Here is a 20,199-nt window from a genome sequence, read left to right as displayed (position 1 = left end):
ACCCAACTTTTTTGTTTAAAATTATTTCAGACACAGAGCAACCAGTCATCACCTGATTAGAATGCAACATATGTTCCATTAGACAGAGCTACCAAACGTCTGTACACTCAGCTGCACTGGGGATAATAAGCTCCCATTTGCTATAGGCACTGCGTGTTCTTTTCGTTTTACTTCTAGTGGCAATTAACCTCCCTATTATTAAGAAAATTGAGCTAAAAGTGGAAGACAAACACACTCATTTGCAACGCTGAAGAAACAAGATGCTTTTACATATGCCCATTTCTTCAAATGTGTTTTTACCACTGGAGCTCTTTCACATACAGTGAAACAAATCAAACCTTCCTCCCAGCTTCCCATTTCCCAAACTTTTCAGGCAGAAACCCCACACAACTTACAGGCACTTAAAGTGATGATGAAGCTGCTCCTGTCTCCTTGGAGTAGAAACTGTCATCCAAAATTAGAGTCTCACCTCTAATTTGGGACCCCCATACTAAATCCTGCTATTGGAAATAAAATCTGACTTGACATGCTCTCTAAAAAGCAAAGAGTAATTTCTCCCCAAAAACTAAAAAAAACCCCAAGCACTTAAGAAGATGAAGAATACAATATTCTTGTACTCATCGGTTAAATGCATGTAAGCAACCCAAAGTAACAGACAAGGAAATTCACCCCCATTTAAGGCAAAGATCACTTAATTCAAACAATCAAGGCATTTCTTTACCTCAAGCCTCTGAAAATTATTGCAATTTGTTTCTCAGGTGGAAAACAGGCAAATTCAAAGAGCAGAAGAGATACCTGAGACTTGCAGCTGGAAAGCAGGTGCAGGTTCCCTTCTGGAGGGGTGACGGTGTAAAAAGGAAAATGAAGAGCAGTTTATTTTATTGTGGGCACAGAGAAATGCACGTTACTGACTTGCAAAGAGGTTGGTTTTGTTCCCATTTTTCTTCCAACCTGAGTTTACAACTGAGTTCCTGGGCTGTAATATATATATATATATATATATATATATATATATATATATATGTATATGTACATACTAGCAGTGTGACACCAGAGCAAGGCGACACTTGAAAATGACACAATGAAGAATGAGGAGGTTTTGGCTGTAAAAACAGAGGAGTTTGGGGTTTTCAAATAAAAGAACTAAAGGAATGCACAAGATTTAAGCAGTCTTTGCATATATAATACAAAAGCAATCTGAGGTGAATAACGCTCAGGTCACAGACTTTTGTGATAGGTAGGGAAAGACAACAGGATGCTAACAGTGATGGATATGCTAAATCAAAATGTAAAGAACATGCTAAAGAACATGTGCAGGTTGACAGCTGTAACGCTGGTAATCATTCCGTTACAAATAACAGGCAAGGCATTTTGAATAATCACAGGCAAAATGAGGGAAAATACGCAGAAGACCTTGTGTTCAGGTGTGGTCCTCACATCTCCCTGTTGCTAACAACACTAAGATCCCCAGACTTTTTTGGCTGGTTTTTCAGTTCCATTTTATAGATGGGAATTCAAACAAACAACCTTTAGCAACAACTGGCAGAAAAAATACTGTTCTGAGATATAATCAGCCTCAAGAGAACAACCATGTCCCTGCATTTGAAAGACCAGATTTTCCCGGGGCAGATTCTGGTCACCTTTGCTTGTTCACGTTGCCTTTATTTGGATGCACAAAGTGAGAACTTGTCGGGGCTTGCAGAAGAGTTCTTTGGACTTCGTCCCCGGGCTGGCTGCAAACGCAGCTGAAGGTTTGGATGCAAAGCAACGAGAGCAGGAGGTCAGACCTGCAGAACGGGACAGTCCGTGCAGCATCAGCGCAAGGTACCCGCTGCAGAGACAGAGCCCTTCTTTCACCTTCCCTCCTTGCACACAACGTCCAGTACATTCCACTGGGAATTACAGCTGATTCCTTGAACTAAAAGAAGTTCTGTACATTTAATGACTTACTGTAGTTGCAGCTTGTGTGCTCGGTTGAAGCGTACTGCAGTGTTCTTGGACATTCCTGTATTTTTCTCTGTATTCTTTCTTGAAAAAGGACATTCCAGCCATGTGTAACTACCTCCTAGAAGTGAATAATATTAGTCCCAAGAAAGAAAAATGCAGAATTATATATTGGACACTGGCCCAAGTGACTGGAATAGAAACACCTTTGAAGATTAGGGCCTCAGTAACACAATCTCACCAACACAATGACGACGGCAAATGAGACCCGTCCTCATTCACCTCAAGACAAACTATTTCTGGCACAGGATGTATTTCTTTTAACAGACATTTTCCAAAATTATCTTTGCATAATGACGGGCACAGAGATGAAACAACTGAGTGGAGGGAGAAAAGCCTAAATCCTTCAGCGATGTTCACATCAAACTCAAGAAACTGGAGCACTTCTGCATCTCTACAAATTCAGAAGGCTCCTACCGCAAGAAATAAGAACCTAACTTGTTAAAGCAATTTTTATTTAAGTATTTGGAGGGAAACTTTCATATCATGAGTAAAAATACTAGAGTTGAATGTTGTTAAAAAAGTCAAGATAACGGGCTGTCTGTGAAACAGCAGCTTCTGATGGAAAGGGGAAGCGAGGCTTTTCATAACATACTCCCTTTCAAATAAAAAAATTAAATGCTAGTTAACTGCAGTACATGTCATCATTTTTTATACAGTCAAGAGAACGAAAAACAAAAAAAAAGCAATTTAAGAGAACGCAACCTACAATGGAATAAATTCATCCGCAGCAGAGACAGAATAAGACTGCTTTTATGAAAATTACAAAGAAACATGATACAACAAAAATAGGGTGTGGGGAATTTTCCACTAAGATTAAAAATGAAAAACAAACAAACAAAAAAAAAGAATTCACTTTTTGAACACCCTTATTATTCAAAAACATATGAAGTTTCAACCTAGTTCTTTTCTTATACATGGGAAACACTGTTAAGGTGAATTTTCAAGAGTGAGAAGGCACCATGAACTGTTGGCTGATACCTTTAACGCACACTCAAGAAGAAATGATCTGGCATGACGCAAAAAAAATCATTAAGTGTTTATATATATTCATATACCTTTTCATAAAAAAAAAGCGGCAACAAGTCATTACTTCAGTGCCAAAATGTACTTTGTCTGGTTGACTCGCTCATTAAGATGATTTCTCACTTAGATCTGCATGATATTTTTATACAGTGGTGAAAGTGGGTGATTTTGCATTGTTGCATTTCATATTAGATCGGTAAATCAAGCGTTTTCTAGGTTCTGAGAAGCCAATCCTATGAAGTATTCCTAAACTCTACGCAAATGGAATCATTAAATGCACTGTCTAGAATGGAATACTCGTCTGTACGATGTGGCAATTCCACTGGGTTCTGTTGGATATGTAATGTCTTGTAGCAGATGTTATAACAAAAATAACTTTTGTTTTTTGATTTACCTCACTGAGGCCATTAATGCTGTTCCTATAGTTGGTTTTCTGGAGTTGGATGACACTTCACTGCTGTCCAAAATGCGTTTGAACCGTAACCCTCCAGAGTTTGTTCACTTTGTTGCTTATATTATTGCACTAGCTACTAAAGTCTTACATCTTCCTATAGAAATCTAATTGTTCAGAGTGCAGATTCTATATTTAGATAATGAACTGTATGAAATAAATAAAATAAGGGGATTTTCTGGTCAGAGTTGCTGATATGTTGAATACCTTAATTATTTCTAAAGTAAACAGTTTTGGTGTATATTCTTAAAAACCTATGGTCATTCAGCATAAAAGCCTTGACGTAACACTTTAAGAATGGATTTGTTTTCCTTCTCAAAAATGCATCAAAGAATTGTTTTAAATACAGAATCTGTGAGGCTTCCTACAAATTCATCTAAATCGTAATACAAACACAGTTTGTAATTCAGATAATATAGAAAGTTCTCTAGTGTCCATTGAAGTAAGGTCCCCAAAATGCAGTCTGTTTTGTTTCTGAATGGGAAAACATTGCAAAACATTAAGCGGTTCCACTGGCTGAATAGGAGAACTGAGGAAAATGAGGTCTTCTCTCGTTATCTACACAATCCATGCTGTCATCTGAAAAATGAAGAAACAAGTAGACAACATTTGGTACCTTTATACGTGAACAAACAATAAGATAACGCACGGTAAAGTTATTTCAGAAAATTTCACTGTTGCCTTTTACTTCCACAACTTGAACGGACAAAGAAACAGGAACTCTTAAATCTCACCCCATTAAATGGACATCACAGAAGATCCTGATTGTTGCATGTAAATAATTGTTTGGACGTCCATTTAAAATTGCCAGGAGCTGCGCTGCTTAAATCCATCTTCACTTTTTGGAATTTCTGGAAATTGCTATTTCAGAGCATCAAACATGCTCCGTTTCCACGAAAATAAAACACTTTTTCATTGAATATGGATGTTAGTCCATACTCAACTGCCTGTTTGCACACACGGTTTGTGTGCAGATGTACACAAGCAAAACTCAGGACAAGAATTATTTCCCAGTGGCAATAAAGAAACTTGGAAAAGACAACAGTGCAAATCATTTCACCATCTCCTACAACAGGTTTTTCATTTCCCAAACTGGAAAGACATATGGAAAGTTTCACATCCGTTTACCAGCTTCTTGGTCAAACACATATATGGAAAACCAGCAAGTTTAAACTGATGCTTTTTCACATGATCTAAAGAGACCAGGTAACGTTACAGTGAATTATTTCTGGTTGTCAGGAGAACAGAGTGGGCAACACGTGAGAAAACTTTACCTTGGTCAGGAGGAGTGATTGTTATCATTTGTGCTGTAAATTCTTCATCAAAATATCTTGTATCTGTTTCAGATGTAACTTGTGGCTTAAACGGAGGTACAAGCTATGAAAAAGAAAAAGAATTACCATCCACGTACAGGTTCTTGCAGTTTCTTGTTTAAAAGAGGGAGCATTTGAAATGGAGATATAAGCTACAGTGCCTTTTCCTAAATTCCTAAAATAAGTTTAAGTAATACCAGTTCATAAAGAAGGAACCATATACAGTAAAAAGTATTTGTTTATGTATGCACTTGCTATTTCTGGGGCATTTAAGTAGTTCTGTTCCTAGGATTTAACTGCACAAAGAAAAACCTAACATCCTAACTTTTCTTCAACCATATATACCAATTCCCTGCCTCATTATATACAAATTGTCAACTTCATATGGTCAGATTTATACTTGAGGAGGATGAAAATGAATAAGAAAGACACTCAGTGATACCAAACTGATCAGCTAGACTTGTGTAACACCACAAGGCTGTAACGGTCACAAAAACGTTTTGGCTATGGAGTTACTGTGCCCGTGCAGCTTTGACCGCAACTATGCTGCAGGTCGGACCAACCCGGGCGAATTTAGGACAAGGCAGCAGCAACATGAGGCGTTTCTACTCCTGGTCCCCAACAGCAGTTTGATATCAACTCTGAATTAAGAAAATCTGGAGTGCTTACCAAAAAATTGAGCGTGCTTAGTGGTGAATTAATATCCTTTTGGGGACACGGGGCCGGGCGCCTACACATGCACCGAGTTGGAACCCGGACAATTTTGGAGGGCAACGGAGCTGGGATTCAGACCTTGCTCACCTCCCCGCTGCACAAACAGAATGTAAACACCGCTCCCAGCCCTCCACAGAGGACATGTAATAGGGCTGAGCGTCGGGCTGCACTTCGCCCACCCCTGGGGTTAAGCGTGGCCGTCTTTTAATAGCGCTGAGCCACACCGGGCAACAATTTCGGAGCGTGATTGAGGAAGTAAACGGCTTCCAAGCTGAAACTGCAGGGAAAGGTTTATCAAGGCAAATGGTAAATTAAGCAGTGACCCCGAGACTCGCACTTCTGCTCTTTCAGAAATAAGAACTGCACCGGCAGAAATCACTACCTGGAAAAAAATCAACACGTCTCGAGTGTGCAAAACACCTCTTCCCCACCCCCAGCTTTTCCTGCAGCTTAGATCTGAAGAATCGCTTGCTTGGTAAGTCAGTTAATACGAAAAGCACTAAGCTTCAAGCTCCCGATCGCCAGGATCATGTTTCTGATCTGTTTTGAGATCACCTAACAGAGTGTTGTCCCATCTGACAAACTACAGTCCAATAAAGCTCTTCCATTTTCAATGTAGAGACTTTAAGAAGTATAATCTACACATATGGTCGTATTTCCAAATACAAAGAAAGATTCTACAGTTTAAAACTGTGTTTTGAAAATTAAGGAACACAAAAATTCTGTTTCCTATAAGAGAGCATAGTTAGAGTATGCATTCATAATTTCTTCTAATTACTGATCATCTTCTGTGCCCCAGGACAGCTTAAAGGAGCCTGGCAAATGTTCCTGTCAAAAAACAAAAAAATTGGGTGCTTAGAAGTGTTTTTTATGTCCTGGGTTTAAAAAGGAAAAGGAAACAGGATATGCCCAAGTCGCGAGTCACTCTGAGCCTTATAGACCTGCTGAAGCTACTGAAGAGGGAATGCTTCATATTATAATGTTAATAACACTATATATAATATGTTGGTGTGACTTGATTGAGAATAAAAATCCTGTTGAGGACGAACATTCTTCCTTTCACATTTTAACTCTATTCTCTTTCTCCTTACAGCCATTTCTGCCTGCTCCTTATAGGGAAACTCGGTGTGTTTCTGACCAGCCGTGCGTGCGAGTGAAGTTCTGTGTGTCCTCTGAAGCCGGGGGGCTTGTGGCACCCGCGGTGACCCCCGGCTGATCGGGGACCTGAGCCACCCGCGTCAGAACATCCAGCTCAGAACACACGTGTAACGGGCTAGCGCTGCCTCTAGCATCTTCCCTTTTATCTTAGTATCTGCTAAAAGCAATTTGAGACAGATTATGGCGCACCCACAAGAGCATTTTCCCCCCCTCCAGCTGTCAAATTCAGAACATTGAGGTGCAAACAGAGGGGAAGCTGCAGAAAGCTCAGACACCGGCTTTACCAAGCAAATATGTTGCTTTCCTGGGAAGCTGTCACTGCAATAGCTCTGCAGTTCAGCTGGCAGGGAGGTGCCACCTGTAGCCTCCCACTGCTGCAGACCAGCATGATACCCACAGGCTCATCTTGGTTTAAAGAGACCAAAAAAAGCCAAAGAAAACTCCATGTGATTAAAATCTCATTGCGGATGCTTTGCTTGTGGGTAGGCAAAATACTGTAAATTAAATCACACCTTTCTTTGCACTGGAGACAAAAAACAACAATCTTCCAGGAGAGTCTAATGAATATTTTAAATTCTTGGGACAACCCCAGTTATTCTAAACTCCTTATAATTCAAAGCAAAGCTATGTTTCCAAAAAGCTTAATTACAAAGTAAGTGTTCTCGATTATCCCAAGCCTATATTCATAAACATATTCACCACTTTATCGAGATAGTGGGTAACCAAGCTTAGCACATAAACACCTCTAGGCAGCCGACAAAATTCAGCTTTTATCCATGAGACTGCATTTCAGGTAAATGCTGCAAGATCCTCTTTGGGCCACCCAGAACGTAGGCAGCAATTACTGACGGGCTTTTTGGAATCTCTTCATTTGCACAGCATGGACATTTCTACAATAGGTACTGGTTTACATCTAATTTCAGATGCACATGCTAATGGGACAGAATCAAAACCAGAATCCAGCCCCCTTGGATACACCGAGGTCAGAAATAGTCTCAATTAGTGCAATTTTCTCCAAAATACATAACATTTGGAATTTCCTGGTAGCTTCCACAACAGTCTGAGTCAGTACTTCTAAAGGACAATCTATGAAGGCTCTCTCAGGCCTACAAATAAATAAATTGCCTCCAGCATGTGCGATTCCTCCTCCATTCAGGGAAGCAAGACTACCATCAAATAACAACTTCACTGAAAACATTTGAGCCCGGTTACCAACTTTCTACTTAAACTGCAAAAAACTCAGCAAAACCCCCAGTATTGAGCTTGTCAGCTGGGTGAAAATGAGGATAACCTCCTGTTTAGAACAATAATTCAGATGTACTTTTTTACATTATACTGATAAACTCCATGCAAATCCCTCCTGCCCTCATGGCTACATGCAGCTCTCTATCGACGGATGCTTTGAAAGGCCAGAGGTCTAAACTCTACCTAATCTTTCAAGGCACAAAACCTGACTTTATGATTTTTCAGTTCCCTTTAGCCAGGCAAATGTGTGAGGAAGTGAAAGAAGAGAAGCAAACAGAGCACTCTTTCTAATTGTATACAGGCACTGGACAATTCTCCCACTATGGTATAGAAACCAGCAGTGTTATGCTCGATTTCTTTAAGAATAGAAACGTTGCAAATAGATCAGTGTGTTAGTTCTACTGAAAGAATCCAAAGAATTAAAGCTCAGTTTCTGCTAAGTTTCTTACCTGCTCCCACGAACTCGAGGGAGAACTAAACTGGATTTAGAGATCAAACGAGAGCTGATCTCATGAGGGGCTGCAGGGGGAAGGGAGGAAAATGGGGAAAGGCCGGGATTGAGTGAGACCATGGGGCACCAGTAGAGCCTGGAATCACCAGACCCAGGTTTAATCAGCTGCATTTCATGGCAGCATTAGGGAAAATGTGGCTGGTGAGAATCATAGGGGAGAGGATGACAGCAGATGTGAAAGCATGAAGCAGGGCATCTTGGAGGAGTGTAACAAATCATCTGTGAATGAAGGGACGGTGAGGAACAGACAACTGATGAAACACGCTCATATGGAAAGGGCTGGGGTCCAACTTGAGTGGGTCCCACTGGGAAGCCTACGAACTCAGTGGGTCTTGAGGAAAACCAGTGAGGAGTTCCATGAAGTGCAGACACTTCACATCAGCGCTCTTTCACCAAAAAAAATAAATTAGGTTTGGATTGATGTAAAAGCCACTTGCCTAATTCAGTCTAATTTCATCACTCAAGAGAGAAAGATGCAAAGGGAACAATCAGCCCATCTTCCACTACTGCTTCTAGAAAGTTTTGCTTCCAGATGTTTAGGAGCCAACAATAACTCCTGGGCTTGCAAGCAATATGTCACTTAACATGGCAACAAGAACTCATGGCAAAAGCCATTTTAAAGGCTTGTACACTTTTCTAAATTTGGAAGCAATTTTGGTTACATCCTATTTATTCAGTCACAGAAACAACTATCTTATTGAGAGATACACCTCTCATTGCAAAAAAAAAATAAAAGCTTTGGTTCAAAAGTAATTCGATTACAGTATTTTAAGAAAGAAGAACCAATTTAGCCTTCTTAAAAACAATTGCAAACCTTTTTCGTGGAGGGCTTCTATGTACCTCACAGAGGACAACAAAATTTGAAACATTCAGTGTACCCACAGTTACAATTCACCTTGGGAGAACAGTTGTATAAGTACCTTTTTCTCGTATACATCTTGCCAAACAATGCCAGCAAAGAATTTGTGCTGCATAATCTCCTTGGCATCATCAGGACCACCACCTAACCTGTTTGGGACAAAATAAGTAATTAGATGTTTGAGTACAGTTCTTTTTCCTCATACAATTTTTATTAAGATTCTGAGTTTATATAATACATTTGGGAGCAGTTCTAGCATTTGCTTCACATTTGTTTTTTGTGCAAGGGCTGCAGGACAGTCTATCTTAGGTTGCAACACAGTTCCACCAAAAGATTTGAAAACAAGCTAGCAAACAGAATTAGAATAATGGTCTCTATTAAACAAACAAATGAAGACAAAAAATAATAATCACAATTCAAAAGACCATAAAGCAAGATGCTGTGTTAGGGACCACAGCAGATCGTGCATGTACAAGGTCTGAGCCACCCACCCTTCTCTCTTTCTAAATTAACAACTGACTATCCCTCACAATCTTCCAGAGCACAATGATGCCAGCAGTAAAATGGAATTTGATTTTGAAGCATAAGAGAGGCAAAGATTTTTAAGACAAACCATTTTATGATATCTGATTTAAATTTCCATTAAAGAAAACAGTTGACAACTGCAGTGATAATATCATGTTGTATGCAAATCCTTCCTCCTCTTCGGCTTCACGAAAGCACAGAGGGTGTTCTATTGACTGAAGGTATATCAAGATAAAGCACTTTCATTCCAAAATAAAACTGTCCACACAGCTAAGAGATGCAATCGGTTTAGTTGCAGTCTTGAGCTAGCAGATGCTTAGGTTTTGCTGTGGAGGTTAAAATGTTCTCTAAAAGACTGAACCACATCTGCAAGCAAAGGCATGTAGTGAGAAAACAAAACACTTACTGAGCAATGAGCAGGAGACTTACTTTCAGGTAACAAGGTTAAGGAGATGCTCAGGATTTTAAGTACAAGAGGTGCGACCACGTTCATCCAGGCTGACCTCTAGTATCTGCCTGTTCTCATATGCTTGGTGTCACTGACAAACTGAAATTTTATCCCTATTTTAAGAGTCCAGAGCAATGGCTCTACATGACCAAGGCTACACCAGTACAGAAAAAGGGCTAAGGATTGTTCTTTGAACCTGAACTCAAACTGCCTGGTCAGGCCTCATCTGTGCTGCACAGCAGTTGGCCACGAATCTCCACTGGGCCACATGTGGTAACCCTGCGGGACTAATGCATGATTATTTGGGGATACAAGGGAGGGTTTTGGTTCAAAATATCAGAGGTAATGTGAAGGCTGTGCTACAAGCCATCGAAGTGGTATTTTTGTACAGCTTGAGACTGCACTGCATGCTCTGGGACGTAGCTTGAAGGCACAACGCTACAGGCACAGCATTTGGTGTGGAAGAGTCAAATAGGCTGACGCTTTGTCCATATTGCTGGCTGGGAACGGATCCTGGTGCGTGCAGCCCTCTCTGCCTTGCCCAACACCATCCTCAGAGAGCACAGGCTAGCAGAGGCCACCACGGTACCACAGACACCAGAGTCCAGGTTTGTTTCCTGGCCCTCTTCCATTTAGCAGCACAGCAACCGAAAGGGTTTGTTCCTTCACGTTCCTTCAGGAAATGAGCAGGGGAACGGGGAACAGGTCCCCAGCCTTCAAGGAGCAAAGTGTTGAGTGACTCTCTCCTTCCCCAGGTAAGCTCTAAGACCAGGATTAAGCTCACCTTGGAGCCCAAGAGGCCAAACCACGCTGGGTGGTGGCTCTCCTATCCGCGTGCCAGCACGCTATAGAGCTGCAGAGCAGCCTGGAACAGAGACAAACTCTGTGAGTAACCAGACCTTGGCTGGTGCCCCACAGGTCTGGAGGCTTTGCCAAGTCTCTACCAGGCTCCTCACTGCTTCCCCAGCGCAGATGATGACGGTTGCGAAGAACAGAGTGGAGTCAATCCTTTTTGTCCACAAACATCCACAGACTGCGCTTCTGCGCGGACGTTCCGGAGCGGCTACAGACTAAGAAGAACCTGAATCACATTTTACAGAAGCCTGCAGGAAGGCTGGTTGGCTGCAGCCACGTACGAGGGCTTTGGATAACACCATATCTAATACAACTCTGTGCTCCATGAAATACATTCTCAGGGAAATACCAACAAAAAGCCCCAGATGTTTTAGTTACCTATTAAAAATCTATACTGCTAAACAAATCCATTCAAAGCAAATGGGGCAAATATATAAACCTCATATACTGGATATGGACCTGCTCCAAAATACACTCTTGTTTTTCACAATTATTATGAAAGGACCCGCTCAGGGGGAACAAAATTAAATCAGTACCTAACGCAAAAATAGCAGTTAAAATAACTGAAAAAGCAGCAGGCTTGTCTTTTGTAAGGACATGCAACAACTGAAGAAAAATATAGGAGGAATAAAAGTCTTGAAAAGATTCTTGTACAATAGAAAATTCCATGCATTTAAGTCTTCAGACAGAAGCAAAACCAGTTTAAATACGACTTAAAAAGAAAAAGCTACTGAGATTTACAGTATACAAGGAAATACAACAGAAAGCATACAGGCAAAAAAGCAATTAAAACAAACAAACAACCCAGACTTCTGTCTAAATTGGTCACCTTAAAAAATACCTGCCAAACAATTCTGGTTATTCATTTAAATTCCATCTATATTTGAGAGCCCTTGTTTCTATGTTTCAGCTACATCCCAAGGAGAAAATTATTAATAAGTGCAACATAAATATTAAACTGAAACCATCTCCACATTTTTAATTTTTATAAAATTGTGTAATGCTTGGAAGTCCCTTTAGTCATTTAATGACAAATGTCTGTGCTCCACAGTCAAGGGTTATCAGTTATCATTCCAGAGAGAAAACATGGGCAAAATGTAGGTACTGTAATTTTTTAGTATATATATATAAACATAGTGCATACGCACACCGTCAACAGTGAAAGTGTTATCATCACAGGCCAGAAGTTTGCACTTAGTGGATCACAGGAAAAATACTTTTCTATACTTGTCCCTGTACAAGTAAACAGTGCTCAGCACCCAGGTCCATGCCCAGCCCTTTAAGAAACCCACAAACTCCTAGTTTTGTAGTTAAAATGATTCCACTGTAAGACCAGCCAGGCTCCACCGCAGGAAAGCGGGAAACGGCTGTCTTCGCTCTGCCCTGCCAAATAAGCCCATTCATAAACTTGTGCTTTGATGACTCCTGATTTGGACAGAAAAGGCTGTATTCTTCCCAAAGTCCTGTATAAACAGTCTTTGGGGGCTTTCCTGCTCAGAGATTAAGACTTTTGGAAAGCGTAACGCAACTCCCAGCTCTGTGCTGAGCTTTACTTCCCTACTTCTCCACTAACCACACGTGTGCAACGCAAACATGGTGGATCCAGTGACAGTGGAAGAGCTCTCACCTCCCAACATTAGTAACCACAAAGGGGACATGTTTGAGGATTCTGAGGCTTGGGGGGGGGGGAAAAAAATCATCTCTTTAAATTTGCCTTTTATGTTTTCCTCAGCTTCAACTTAGATTTCTTATGGGTGAACTGTTTCGAGTCTGCCCAAACTTGTTCTGAACAGCTTTGGACTGAACCAATTTAGACTAAAATTATCATAACAAAACAGCTAAGCCTCAGTCTACTTCAAAGCACCTGGGGAAACACGTATGAAGACTTGATGAGCACCCTGCAGTTCAAGTGATATCCAGGACACAGTAGTTGTCTGGACTCGATGATCTTAAGGGTCTCTTCCAACCAAAATGATTCTATGATCTCTCTATGGCTGCAAAGACTGATCACCAGTTCCCAGCAACCACCTTCAGTGCTCCAAAGCCAAAACTACAACTCTGTGAAGACACTGAATCTTTTAAAAGGCATTTGTGAAATGCTGCATCTTCTTCCTGCCTGCCAAGATCCATCAGCACCACAGAAGTAGATGAAGCAGCTTGTGACAAACCCCATCAGAAAGAGGGTGAACAGCCCTGACCTATAACAGAGAGCGCTAAGGCATGTAGTGAAAACACATGATCGCAATTCAGAGGAAACCATCCTGAAGTTCTCTCAAGCTTAACACCTGCCAAGATTCAGAGCTTGCTGATTACAGCAAGCTGTACACTCTGCTCATTACAAACCCACCCACCCACCTGTCTAAACTCAGCCCGTTTATACAAAGCGCTCTGATCCATGCCCACTTTCACAGGTTGCAGCCTCCACAGCCAGAGAAACAATCATACAAGTTAAAAACTCCGCTGTTTTATGTGTGAAAAAAATGCTCTGATTACTTCCTTCCGTTTGATACACGTCACAAAGCAGAGAAGGAGAATTTCAGGTCACATTAAAAGGAAGTATTTACAGAGCAGACTTTTTCCTTCTTAGGAAAATTAGGGCTCACATTACAAGATTAATAAACTTATATCAATCCCAAAAGAAACTTCAAAATTCCTTTTCTCTTACAAAACGGATACGATATGACCCAATTTAGAAAACAGCCATGATTAAAAGCAGAATGCAATTTATTGCACTTCACATTTTCACCATATGCCATTGAGTTTGAGACTGAACTGGTATTACTGAATGCAGAGTGCTAAGACTGCTTAGATATAAATATATATATATATGTACCAGCTCAGGCACAACAGGTAAATTTTAAGATTTAATTCACTGATGCAGGTCACAATTCCCTAGCTCCTTGATATTTATCTTAAGCTATCCTCATCACTGAGCTTCATTATATCAACTATTTTTGTTGTTTAGGGTTTTTTAAGGATTTTACGGGAAGGGACATCTCCCAGTTTCGTTTCTCTCATGGTTTTGGCTGTCTGCTCCATCCCACTCCGAAGGTCATCAGCAGTTCCTAAATGCTGCCAATTCTGATGTTTTTGCCACAGACAGCATTATGACCCCAGCTTCTGTCCACCACTGGGCTTTGTGGAAGAGGAGATTTCTGTTGAATTACACAGTGGTTCCCGAAAGCATCACCAACCGGCTAATGTCAACCAGACTATCGCACATTATTTAACTTCGCACTGAATGTATTTTCATAGCTATCTGGCTGGTTTTCTTCAATATGGCTCCCTGAATTCACTATGAGTCAACTACCAAGTATCCCAGGCACCCACCCCAGCACACAGATCACACAGTAAAATGAACATAAAACTACAAGTCCAGAAGTCAGGACTCGTACCCCTAGGGCTCGCAGCTCAGCTCTCCGTACTGCCTGAAGCACAGTGGATTTGCAGAATCACAACTTCAGTTAAAAAGCTGGGTGAACAGTGATTGGTGAGAAACCAGTATTTAAGAATGGTCCATGATCCAAAAAGCCTGGGAAGCACCAGTGTAATTAGCAAGCTGTGGGCATGTGTGCAGGCTTGTCTAGTCTATAGTTATTTCTATCAGCAGCATGAAAATCATCTGTCCAACAAGATCAGAGCATCGTTGGTTCCAAGCCTGCAGAAGATACATATGAAGAACCGGCTATTTGTATAAAATGAGCATACTGTTGAGTAATTATTGGCACTGGGAAAACCTTGTAATTAGAAACAAGTGGGCGTTCTTTGTTTGTAAACAAATTGCATTTTGGTTCATCAGAGATGCTCCTTTAAGAACAAATTACAGCAGATGCTGCTTGTGTTTCCAGTGATTGAAAGGCCCCACCTGAATAAGCTACGAAAGGGTCACGGTTGTATTTAACCCAGCGTCTTGCTGGACAGGAATCCTGTTGGCAGGGGCTGCAGCCATGCTGGCAGAGGACAGTGCTTGGGAGGCTGCTCCTGGGGGTCCCCTCGCAGGCACCGGGCTCTTACCACCTACAACAAAGCTCGACACATTCCCAACTACAACTGTTCCTGGTTCCCCATGTCACCACTAAGTTGAATCCTCCAGTAGTACAAACTGGATTTGCATTACAAGACCCCTCAACGGGATTTTTCCATCAAAAACAGTGATGGAAATAGCAGACAGTGATGACAAAAGTCCTTGCTGCAAGTATCTCTGTACCAGCAAACCCCATTTTCCTGCAATGTGCACGCACACACACAGAGACGAAACCTCAGAAAGCAAACTGGAATACTCTGCTTGCACCTCACATGAAAGACTTCCTATTTGGGGTCCATTTATGGTGGAAAGTTCAGGACAGAAGATCAGTGGCAGAGTCACAATATTATTTGTTTTAAAAATGTCTGGGTTGACAAGATGGCAGCTTTTTAAACTGACATTTATCTTCATGTGAGGGTCGACATCCTTACTGGATCTTGTTTATTTACTGTTTGTTAGCCATTAAGGGCTTGGGGCTTGTTTTGTTTTTCTGTTTTTAAATCTAGGGTTACGTTTTACATAATTCAGCATAGAGAACAAACAAAAAAAGGAAAAAATAGGACAAGTAGATTAAGCGTGGTATGAACTCCACTACGAGCATGGTACAAACACCACCACCTACTGTCCAAAGCAGGATGGAAAAACACTGGCACAGATTTGAAGAAAAATTCAAGTAAATGAATGGATAGGAGCCTGAACTGGGACAGGTGAGGGCATTCTGAGTAGAGCACCTTGTAAGTGACCGAGGGCAGGGTTAACGTGTTTCATCCCAGGCTACAGTTTTGTGTTGATGGCAGCCATCGTATTCTGAAGTTCAGCCTTCTGATTACCAAAGCTGCTTCACGTCGCTATTTGCAGTGTCAGCTCATGCCAACAGCTACACCAAAAATGAGTAGGTCCACTTGTGCATCTCAGTGGATGACCATTTTGAATGGATCAGAAACAAAACTACAGTTTTGTCTGAAATACCTTACTCAACTTTAAATAAAGAAAAACAACTGGCACACATGCATTCAATAGCCCTTTATGCCATTTTCAGTTGGTTTACAATGATGGCAATATGGGCCTTTCACACAGCAGCATAGAAACTCACTTTTAAGTCAGTTGCCTTGAAGCTAGTTAGTTCCCTTTCATAGATGTGTCTCTGTATAGCACAACCATTAACCTCTTTGTGAAGCCTTTAACATTTTTTTTGTATTTCTGAGGGCCACAAGTGCTTAAGAGTGCAACTATTAAGTAACAGTCTCACCTTTGCTTAGGGTCTTTCTTCAGCAAACCTGACAAGAGAGATTTTGCTTCAGGTGACAAAGTGCGCGGAAATCTAATCTCCTCCATGAGGATGAGTTCAAAGAGCTTTTCGTGGTCCTGGTTGTAGAAAGGGAGCCGGCCACACATCATTTCATACATCACAACTCCTAAACCCCACCAGTCCACTGCACGACCATAGTCATTATCTTCCAGCACCTGCAGAAACATAAGGAAAAAGGCTTTAGAAGACATTCCCCAACCAGGCACGGACACAGAACTTGTGGCAAAATTTACCCCAGCAAGTTAATGTTTTCATGTGTCACAGCCAAATCTACCAGAAGAGCATTTGCAGAAGATCCATTTGAAAAGAACTGGTATCCACGTTCACCATGTTAGGTGAGCAGGAGGGTGAAGAAGAGGCAGTGAGTACATGATAGCAGCTTCCTTCTCTTCTTCCTCCCACCCTCCCTTACATTATGGTCACTATAAGCACAACCTTTGAAAGCCCAAAGGCTGAGAAATGTTCTCAGGTTACAAAGCCAGCTGTTAAGTTCTTGCTTATTCATCACAAACTGTTTCAAATGGGATCAAATTTAAAAACCAAAACCAAAAACCAGACCCCCAAGGAGCCATTATGGAAAGAAAAGACCATCAACCTGTTACTTCACAAGCAACAAGCTGAACACCCCCATCATCTTCGTATCAACCTGCACCCTGCAAAGGGTGGGTCTGCACATCCAAAAAGACCACCCACAAATACTGAATGACTAATATACATTAAACACTAAGAGACAGAACACAACTCCTAACTTTTGACCGGCTGTAGAACAGCAGGCAAATTGCCTGGAAATGTCTCATCTCCTCCCCTCTGCACCCCTCCTCGCTCACTAGCTCTAGCACTCCTGCCTCTGCTTAGAGGGCTGCAAACCCAGGAGCTGTCGGTGGGGTGGACTTCTGCCAGGTCTCACAGTGGAAGGAGTCCAGCACGGTTCATTTTTCCCTTCCCCTGGGCACTTCTACCTGACAAAGCCCTGTCTGGTGCAGGGATTTGAGACCTCAGTCCTTCCACCTCTCCCGCTTGCTCCACAGAAGCCTCATTATAAAGCCTTTCTGATCTTCTGCACTGAAGGTTGCTGAAGGGAGTGGGGAGTGTTTTGTGGCTTATGGAGTGGATGTTCCAAGGACTTCTCTAGACTTTGTGTCTCCAACGCAGTTGTCTGTAGCTGACACCAACAGTCTCATGTTCCAGCCCCTGTCCTCAGGTTTTAGTTGTCGTCTTTACACTTCCATGGATCTGCGCTGAGCTGTTACTCTTGCCAAGAGCACAAACTATGGCCATGCCACCAGCATGTTTTATTGTCGCATGGTGTCTGTGTGAGCTTTATGTTCCAACAGAACACTTTACACTCAAAATTTAAAGGGTGAAAGAGACAAATGAAGCTGATGCCAAGTTTAACAAATGGAGGATTTGAACCTCTCATAAACCTTTATAAAGGTTTCGCACACAAAATGAAGCATCAAGACACTCCATGTAACAACAGTTTGTTCTCTGCCTCTCTTTATTCACTAATTATTCCCCTTAATTATCTGAACGAGGGAAAGGGCCTGCAGTAAAAAGCAAAAGGCTGCCAGGTATTAGATTACCCCACGTTGGTCTATTTACAGCATCCCCTGCCGTATGATTCACACCAAACGACAGCTGGCTCTGCAGCTGCCCCGTATATGTATACGGCCGACACAGCTGCCGGTCGGACAGGATTCCAGGAGCCGGCCCTGTCCTTCCCGAGGCATCGTGGCCCTTCAGCTTGCAGGAGATATTGTGTGACAACGCAATTACTGCTCTCCGAGTCACCCCCTTCAATAAACGCTTCCTGTTCGCACTCCCCTGTGCTTGGGTTACCTAAAATAGAGCAGTCACAGCGCCTCTTATTTTTATTTTTTAATCTGCTGTAAGAGATGCAATAGGAGAGGACTGAAAGAAAAGCAAAACCACAGAGGCCTTTGTCGTGTATGTAATAAACACTACAGGTGCTTTTGAAATGCTCTTTAGCCTGAAGAAAAGGAGGCTGAGGGGAGACCTTATCGCTGTCTTCAACTACCTGAAAGGAGGTTGTAGCATGGAGGGTGTTGGTCTCTTCTCCCAAGTAGCAAGTGATAAGATGAAAGGAATTGGCCTCAAGTTGTGCCAGGGGAGGTTCAGATTGGATATTAGGAAAAAATTATTCCCAGAAAGGGTTGTCAGGCATTGGAACAGGCTGCCCAGGGCAGTGGTGGAGTCACCATCCCTGGAGGTGTGTTAAAGGTGTTTAGATGAGGTTCTTAGGGACATGGGCTAGTGCTAGAGTTAGGTTATGGTTGGACCTGATGATCCTGAGGGTCTCTTCCAACTAAAATCATTCTATGATTCTATGACATACTTCAAATGTTACTCTAGGAAGCGTATTAATAATTCTGCATTATAATCTACATTACTAACTACAACTCTTCCCTTCACCTGCAATAATTCTAAATGGAATTCTAAATAAGCATTCTAAAATGCTTATTTCTTCAAAGTTCCTTATCGCAACGAGCATACGCTCATATTATTGATTGCACAAAACAGAGCAATGATGTTAGTATCTAAAATATACCCTAACAAAAAAGGTATTGCACTCATCCACGATTTATTGCAACATGCAGGATAGCTGGGGAGCAATAAAGTAACAAGGTCATTTCACTTTAAAGGATCATCTTTTCCTAATGAGCAGCTCTAGACTGCGTTGAGATGGAATTTGAAAGAGAAGGCACAACAGCTGTAAACATCACAGCGTCAATGCATCTGACACATCAAAGGTGACATGGTTCAGTCACTGTCAGCCATGCACGAGATTCCAGTGTGAACCTAAAAACAACGATCCAGCAACTGTACAAACACGCCGCTATGGCGGATTCAAGTTACAAACGCAGACGAGAAGATTGAGACCCCTGCTTTTAAGGATGTATGACCTTAAATGCACAGAATATCACTTGTGTACAATTTCCAGATTTTTTGCATGCTATCGACCAGATGACAAAAGCCTCCAGAATTTAACACTCCAACTCACAGATGGGATTTGGAAGTAAGGGAGAGAACTGGGTTAAACAGAAGGATTTATCCTTCAGGGTTTTGGATGAGCTAACTCATCATAAATATTAAAAAGAAAAATAATAGCAAATAACATAACAGAAATAAAAACATAACACCTGCACAGGGAATCCCCACATTCCAAGCGAGGAAAAAACAAAACCAAAACAATAAATATTTTTAGTCTCCTCATAAAATCCTTGATGAGAAACTGAAGTTCAGCAATTGATTTTAAGAGGGAAGCTAAATAAAAGCCATGTTTATGAATAATAAACACTCTGTTGTGCTGCTAATTACTCCCGGCATCAGTAAATCTCAAATTGCGATGTATGGACCCCAGTTTAGATTCACTGAAGACTTCTGGTGGTCCATGGAGAGCCAGCAGCTATCATGAGACTGGCTTTTGCTGCAAGCTACCTCGAAGGTGCCCACATTCTTCATTGTTAGGGAGACACCGGAGGCCCTTGAAAGCAGCTGGGAGTTTTAAAAAGCAAAAACAAAAACCAAACAAGAACACACTGCCGCAGCTACACAAGCAGAGAGAGCAAAGGCGCTGATCAGCAAAGACATCAGCTCGCAGCAGAAATATTCCTCCTCTGCTTTGGCTTTCCACACTTTGTACCTCTGCATACTTCAGCTCCAGAGGGCTTTGCAATGCCCACATCTCCCACTATGGGGAAATACCATGGCCTGGCTGCACCAACAATATTAAACC

At 41.6% G+C, this 20,199-nt stretch overlaps 1 protein-coding gene across 1 annotated transcript in view; it reads right to left on the bottom strand.

Annotated features, from left to right (window-relative positions):
- Positions 1 to 2,739: 2,739 nt before the first annotated feature.
- Positions 2,740 to 20,199, bottom strand: part of AKT1 (AKT serine/threonine kinase 1) — a 72,810-nt gene continuing 55,350 nt past the window's right edge. The window contains exons 11-14 of the mRNA XM_080346027.1: positions 16,383 to 16,597; positions 9,343 to 9,430; positions 4,756 to 4,858; positions 2,740 to 4,060 (exon numbers count right to left, since the gene is read on the bottom strand). Coding sequence (XP_080202153.1) covers positions 3,981 to 4,060; positions 4,756 to 4,858; positions 9,343 to 9,430; positions 16,383 to 16,597 — 486 coding nt within the window. The 3' untranslated portion in view covers positions 2,740 to 3,980. The remainder of the gene's footprint in view (positions 4,061 to 4,755; positions 4,859 to 9,342; positions 9,431 to 16,382; positions 16,598 to 20,199) is intronic.

This window comes from Nesoenas mayeri (assembly GCF_963082525.1).
Source record: "Nesoenas mayeri genome assembly, chromosome: 5".
Classification (NCBI taxonomy): Eukaryota; Metazoa; Chordata; class Aves; order Columbiformes; family Columbidae; genus Nesoenas; species Nesoenas mayeri.
This window is presented reverse-complemented; position numbering and strand designations above follow the sequence as displayed.